The sequence below is a fragment of the Lepisosteus oculatus genome, chromosome 2, assembly GCF_040954835.1.
Source record: "Lepisosteus oculatus isolate fLepOcu1 chromosome 2, fLepOcu1.hap2, whole genome shotgun sequence".
Taxonomy (NCBI): domain Eukaryota; kingdom Metazoa; phylum Chordata; class Actinopteri; order Semionotiformes; family Lepisosteidae; genus Lepisosteus; species Lepisosteus oculatus.
In genome coordinates, this window is record NC_090697.1 from 68,580,786 (window position 1) to 68,588,113 (window position 7,328).

General features: G+C 41.1%; 1 protein-coding gene across 2 annotated transcripts; it reads left to right on the forward strand.

The window, feature by feature from the left end:
• The first annotated feature begins 2,991 nt into the window (after positions 1-2,991).
• On the forward strand, positions 2,992-6,648 carry LOC138224417 (vesicle-associated membrane protein 8-like). Of its 2 annotated transcripts, none has more exons than XM_069181627.1 (4): positions 2,992-3,160; positions 5,138-5,296; positions 5,596-5,769; positions 6,278-6,648. In XM_069181627.1, exons 1-4 carry the CDS (start codon positions 3,158-3,160, stop codon positions 6,437-6,439), a joined length of 498 nt encoding a protein of 165 aa, XP_069037728.1. In that variant the 5' UTR covers positions 2,992-3,157; the 3' UTR covers positions 6,440-6,648. The 2 variants fall into 2 exon arrangements, with proteins under 2 accessions (XP_069037728.1, XP_069037730.1); XM_069181629.1 differs by having other exon boundaries at positions 5,599-5,769.
• The last annotated feature ends 680 nt before the right edge of the window (positions 6,649-7,328 follow it).

The following is a 7,328-nucleotide window of genomic DNA, read 5'->3' on the forward strand; positions in this document are numbered from 1 at the left end:
GTTACACAGTCTAACTGGGAACAGCAATATGATTCTAAAGTGACTTTTATATTAGTCACATAGTTATATATTTAACAAACAAAACTGAAATATGAAATGAAACGGATGCCTGAATAAGATTAGATAGATTAAAATACATTTAGAAATTGTCCTCCTTATGCTTTGAGGAATCATATTTATCTTTGATAAGGTCTAAGCTTTGCTTAGTTTTGAATGGATGAAGACAAACATTAAACAAAAAGCCATTAGATGTGAATGTCAGCAAGCAACCATCCCTTTAGCAATGTCCAGCAGGCGGCATTCTGTCTGAGAGCAAACCCATTCCGTTCCAAAGTGCACTGTCATGCCTGGTGCGTCACTGCCAGGTGTCAAGTAACAACCCTTTCGGTTCCCTTGGCAAGCAAGGCTGGTGGAAGTTGAGACTCATTGTTAAAAGCCTGCGCAGAGAGGTGCCGTACAAGGAAAGCTATCACTGTCCTAAATGGGTAACCTGATCATTTGCTGTTCGGTGTTCTGTGCTTGTGCGCAGTAGTGCAGTGCATTATCGAAGCGGGAGTCACCAGTATCACTGTGTCGGTAGTAAGTGGTCTAACCTGTTTCAGTCTATAGAGTGCTGGCTTGCTGAACTGTATGCAAGCTCAAATATTCTTGTTCTATGTGATCTGGTTTGTTCAGTTTAGTGACTCAAGTGCTGGGCTGCTGTGTGATGAAACAGCAAGTCTTCATGGCGGAGAGCCCTCATGAAACCACAAGCACTGTGAAATACAGATAAGACATTCCCTTCCAAAACCAGGCTCCTTGTGGTTTGTTATAAGTGCCAAGGTTTTATTTTAATCTTAGGAACTATCTTTAAAGAAGCAATAGCAAACTTTTTTTTTATCTTTTCCAATTTCCCCAGATGTTTGCCCTGCGACATTCCTATCAAGTCAGGAATTTGCCAACATCAAATAATTTAAAAAAATTATGTTTGAAGGGGCCCGATTTTGTGAAAGCGGTTCATTGCAGCAAAAACAGAAAAAACAGATTCAAGCTTAAAAATTAAAGCACATTTCCCAACACAAGCGAAATTGGTCTATTCAAATCCTTGTTGGGTGTTCAGACAAGACACTAGTCAGTTCTAGGATACAGTCCATTAGAGATTAGGTACAATAAATAAGATTAAAAGAAACGTTATCAGCAAAGAGCCCCAATAAGAGCCTCATCTTGCTACTACCAATGAGATAGTGTAGCATAGTGATAATTTTAACTTGTAACTTTTTATGTTATTGTAAGAATGCTAGTTTGAATCCAAGCTTACTGGCTGTTGTATTTAATGTCACAGTGTAGACAATGTGGCTCAGAGAAATTCATTGACTGAATTCCAGCCACTGCTCCCATCACTGCAAAGCAGGAGAAAACAAGCAGGAGTGAAACTGATGAAGGACATGTATGTTTCCCAGTCTCTCACACATGTTGCAGGAAAAGCTTCCAACCAGCAGAGCAGACTGCGCAAACAGGTTGCTGAGGAATAGAAATCAACTTCCCAGCTTTAAGGCCTAACAAATTTCTTGAGAAATGCTTCTCTGCACCGCTGCAGATGTGTAAATACTGTAATAATTATTTTTGTTTTTGTGCAGGCCAGGATTGATTCCGATTTTATTAGTGGGGAGAAATTACTTTGACAGTTTTCAGTTGTGAGCAAGAATCACAAAAAGTCAAAGAATATTTGTTTCTTTAGTAAAAGAGTGTACAAAAGTCTATGAGCCCCTGGTGCACTTTTTTTAACAACAGACAGCGGGCCATGTGTTCTGGTATCGAGGACCTTCCCTGTAGACCTCACCAGCAGTGCAGACCACGTGATCAAGTCTATAGTAGCAGGTTCTTCACAATCTCTTCAGCGGACGACATTTTCAGCATTTCGACCTCCTTGAATGTGAAGCAGAAACGTCTGCCACCATGTTATTTAGCTGAGTAAACGACCTGTTAATTAACTAATAATTCATCATCACTAACTCCACAAAGCAGTTGTCACAGTTTCACAAAAAAACAGACACTTTGCACATTCTTTGTAAACAAGGAGAGCTAATATCAACTGATCCTTGCTCTGGGTGTTTTGTTGTGCTAGTGTGTGTGTGTCTTTGTGTACAGGTTAGGATATTGTTTTTCTGTGTCAACTTGAAAACTTGTGTTTACTTATGTGAGTAACCATGCATCAATGTATCTGCCTGGAGCGGACATATTTTCTATTTAATAATTACCCATGTGATTGAGGTGTCAAAGAGCTGTATAGATTAGAAACAAGAACAGAAAGTTACTGGAAATATTGCTTAATAAAACTTGCAGCATCTCCATTCAGTACTGCTTTCCAGGGGCATTTTTTTCTTTTCAATTTTTTTTCAGATACCCATAACTCTTTTGGAAACTTTTTATGTATGGACTTTATGAGGCTTTTCTTTACACAATGTGGCTGGTATCTACAATCTAGTAATAAGTTAGATGCCCATGTAGGTTATACTTTTTCAGCTTATCCAGCTATTTCTTGAAAGACATCAGGGAACTATTGTCAGCTACAAGGCTGGGCAGCTGCATAATCTTCTGTATAAAGAAATGCCTCCTGTTCTCAGTTTTACATGCACTTCCTTGAGGTTACCACTTATGTCCTCTAGATTGTCTTTGGCTTTGATTCTGAAGAAGGTCATTTTGAAGGCTGACTTTTCCATAATACATGTACTCAAATACCCTGTCATATTTGCTCCTGGTTCTGGAGGGCCACAATCCACTAGGCTTTATAGGAGCCTAATGATACTCAGTGAGTGAAGACCTGGACACTGTGCTCATACACAGCAATTAAGTGAACAACTGACTCAGAAAAGTCATTAGGTCCAATGTGGAATGAAAACTAGAAGATATTGCGGCCCTCTGCAGTCTTCTCTGCTCAAGACTAAAGAGATTCAGACCTTTGAGTCAGTCTGTGTACTTGTGCTGATTAAAGACACAAGATTTAAAGAAGAAGCTGGAAGGCGAGAGTCTGAATTTCCTAAAGAGAAAGAATTTAGTTTGAGCAAAACCAGTTACAGAGAGCCTTTGGTTTCAGTTTTGAAAGAAAGGTGAGGTGTTTAAATGCAGAAATTGCTCTCGAAGCAGGAGGCTGTCTTTTGTGTTTCAAAAGGAAAGCACCATGGTAAGTCTAACTAGTTAAAATTCTACATTACTTGTGTTTTCGTGGAGTAGGTTGTATTGGGCGATATTGAAATGTTCAGGTTTGCATAGTTTTTCATGAGATGAGAATAAAAGTGTTATTCACATTTCAAATGACTTTAGGGTTGAACTTGAACATGTTTTAAATCAATTTTAGACTTTCCAGAAACAATCTTGTCTTTTTTTTTAAAAAAATCTTGAAACCTTAGTATTGTGGAGATAAACATTTTTGAGGTTGTCATTGGAAGTAAGGAGACCCAGTGGAACCGTGCTGTTCACGAGCCGTGAGAAAGCAAGGAGAGAAGAAAAGAAAGAGAAAAATAGGCGCTGCTCCTGAAAACAACCCTGGCATGGCTTTCTCTGTTCTTTTATGGGGGGAAGGCAGGAAACGTGGAGCCAGAGGGGAAAGGGCAAATGGCACAGGAATAGTCAATTCTGAGGGGGATTTAGTAAATAAAATACAACTTGTATTATACAATATCACAGTCTGCTGAGTAGATTTTGCCTCCTTTTAAATTAAGGTAGGAATTCAAAGGAAACAAAGGCCAGTGACATTAATCTATTTTTGGAACAGGGCATTATTATTATTATTAATATAATTAATATTATTATTGTTGTTGTTGTTGTTGTTGTTGTTATACATTTCTCTTAACTAGTTATTCATATAATATTCACCTCTTAACTAGTATGTTCAACAAAATTGATTGATTGTATAAGGGTCTTCCTAAGCTTTATTCAATCTCAGTACAGGAATGTGATTTTGACTGCAAATATCAGAAAATGGTCCTTTTGGGTGGCAGTAAATAGTAGTTAAAATGCTTCACAGAAAAATAACGTTGTAAAGACCAGCAGAAAAATCAATTAAATAACCATTATTTAGTCTCTTTCAACTTTCCATATACTTTGGCATTTGAAAACAAAATCCAAAATTATAAGGTCATGATACAAAATATACTCTAATCCTGCTAATCCTAACGCTTTCTGAAGATCAGAAAAATCTGGGAATTACTTTTCATTTGCTGCAAATTAATAATAATTTCAGGATGTTGCTTAACCCACTGAAGGTCAGCAGGTGTGAGCCTGGCCAGTACCTGGATGGGAGACCTCCTGGGAAAAACTAAGGTTGCTGGTGGAAGAGGTGTTAGTGGAGCCAGCAGGGGGCGCTCACCCTGCAGTCTATGTGGGTCCTAATTCCCCAGTATAGTAACAGGGACACCATACTGTAAAAAGGCCACTTAGAGGCATGTTTGAGCCAGTAGTTCACTTCTAGGGTCTGACAGCATCTGCTACATTAGAACAGACCAAATACGATATCAAGGGGTCGTCCTGCAGTGCAATAAGAACCACAGATTCCCCACAGTTTCACTCCTAATAAAAACTTTTTCCCCTTAGTCTTCTACAGACTTTCTGGAATATTACAGGCAATTATATTAGTGGATTAAGGTATATTTAACATTGGTTTTCAAGGGCCTTGGATTAAATCAAACTTTTGACCTAAGATGTGACGTGTTTCCATTAACATCTACACATGAAGAAGGCTCTTCTATCTTTTCTTTATATTTCAGCATAGAATTAATCTATATATGTTTCCATTATGCAGATGCAAGACGCTTCTGTCAGATATACAGTTGCTGTCCACTGGTATTTGCTGTCGGCAGTGTTGAAGGTGTGATGTAGTTTGTGTGTAACATGTGCCCCTGTCTGGGGAGTGGCGCTGTGTGGCTCTGAAGTCAGAGGTGCTTGTAGCTAGTACCACACTAAACACTGTGATATGAATAGTAGGTTTCAAACTGTTGACTTGCTTCATTTTCTTTTAAAAGCACCTTAAGGATCAAAATGATTTGAGGACAGAGCTTGGGTAGGTCAAACACAGACTCTAGACTCTAGTGCGTCTCTGCTTGCTCTGGGGTTTGACAGTCCTGCTCTAAACCACCTACTCCTGTCTCTGTGCTGGTGGCAGGAGCAGGGAGCCATAAAGGTTGGTGAATCTCGGGTCAAGACTCTGCAGAGCGAAGTGAATGGAGTCAAGGAGATCATGACCAAGAACGTGGAGCGCATCCTGGAGCGCGGAGAGAGGCTGGATGATCTGATGGGCAAGACCGAGGACCTGCAGGCTGACGTGAGTCTCCCCTCCTCATCTGTCACTCTGTTTTCCTCACTCGATTTTTTGTTTAATGTGCTCTCTCAGTCTCGCTCTGGACTTTCAGTCTCTTTTAGCCATGTGCTTTGCTTTCATCCTCCATAGGATCTGAGGTCTGGACAGAGAACTGTCTTTTCCCAGTGGTTGTTTCTGGGGCCTTGTAACACCATTCTCACCTTCTGCAGTGGGTCAAACAGGGACTCTGGAAGATCGCACGTTTCTGCTGGGTTTTGGGCTTGACAGTCCTGCTCTCCTGTCTCTACTGTATGTTCTTGTAGCAGGAGAAGGAAGCCATAAAGGCCAGTGAAACCCGGGTCACGACCCTGCAGAGAGAATTGGGTGGTGTTGTGGATATCATGACCAAAAATATGGAGCGCATCGTGGAGCGCATCCGGGACCGCGGAGAGAGGCTGGATGATCTGATGGGCAAGACCGAGGACCTGCAGGCTGACGTGAGTCTCCCTTCCTCGTCTGTCACTCTGTTTTCCTCACTCGATTTTTTTTTTAATGTGCTCTCTCAGTCTCGCTCTGGACTTTCAGTCTCTTTTAGCCATGTGCTTTGGTTTCATCCTCCATAGGATCAGAGATCTGGACAGAGAACTGTCTTTACCCAGTGGTTGTTTCTGGGGCCTTGTAACACCATTCTGACCTTCTGCAGTCTTACCGCCTCCATCCTTCATTCCATTATTCTGCTTTTATTCCTTTTGCTACTTTCTCTCTTCACTCTCTGGTAGTCCCACATGATGGAAGGAGAGTGGGTTCTCAATCATTCTGTATTTTCTTCCATTCTCTTCCTTCCTGTGTCCCCCTCCCTTCTTATCTCTCATACTCCCCTCTCCTCTTTCATTCTTTCTCTTCCTCCCTCTCCCATCTTGTTTGCCCCTCACTCTTCAGCTCTGCTTCTCTCCTTCAGCGATTCCCAGCCTCCCTCGTTGTCGAACCCCGTCCCTGTCCCCGCAGGTCCAGTACACCCCTAGGAATGTGACTGGGTCGTACTCGTACTGGTGGAAGAACGTCAAGATGATCATATGCATCGTTGTCGTCGTTGTCATCATCATCCTCATCATCATCCTGTTGGCCACGGGGGTCATCCCCACCTCCAGCTCCAAACCTTCTCCCTGAGTCCTCACTGCCCGCACGGCCTGAAGGTTTTTCTCACTCCACACACACACCACATCCCCCTGAGCTCCTCACCAACCTCTGGCCACTTGTCTGTGGTTTTTAGTTAGTTTGTTCATATTTTTAATTTTTGGTGGAGCTGAGCTGAAGTATTTGAAATTATGATAAATGAAAAATAAAAAAGGAAGTGAGCCATCATCTCTGTACTCCTACTCAACCTGTGTGTGCCCCTTGATTTACACAATCTAACACATCATTACCCCCTGTGCTCCTCAGACAGGTCCGATGATGACTGCTAAGTCTGCAGCTGACCTGCCTGCTGTATGCCACCTGTACTAACACATCAGTTCACTAGAGGGCATTATATCCTCCAATTCGGAACTCACCCATTTTGATGTAGGAGTTTTGCTGCCATTATGTTTCCTCCCTTATTTAACCACATTTATATATACAGGTAGGATTATTTAAGTACTGTGTGTACAAACCATTACAAATACTCACAACTTGGTTATATGAATATTTTTCATCCACCTAAGTTACATAGACAGTTACACAGACAGTGGGTCTTTAATAACGAATAGTTAGAGGTGGCACTTTAATGTTACACATAAGCTGGAATCTGGGAAGCAATGTGTCTTTTCCCATTCCAAATATGGAAAAGTCACTTTGCATTATGAACTAATAATGGATACTTTTTCCATATATTCCTGCCCTAAAATGGCTGTTTAGGACTAACCTTAGTTAACTAACTTAGTTAGACCTGCGACTCTGATCTCCAACATCATTTAAAAAATACAGCGTAAAAAAAATGTCATGACAAGGTCTGGAACTCTATCCCAAAGGATATCAGATTGTCACCTTCCCTGAGCTGTTTCAATTCTAGAATTCAAAA

What these genes read in the sequence shown, in the direction of transcription:
- LOC138224417 (XM_069181627.1), top strand. An exon ending in CCGAGGACCTGCAGGCTGAC is followed by an intron (nt 5,297 to 5,595) that starts GTGAGTCTCCCC and finishes ATGTTCTTGTAG; the next exon opens with CAGGAGAAGGAAGCCATAAA. An exon ending in CCGAGGACCTGCAGGCTGAC is followed by an intron (nt 5,770 to 6,277) that starts GTGAGTCTCCCT and finishes CTGTCCCCGCAG; the next exon opens with GTCCAGTACACCCCTAGGAA.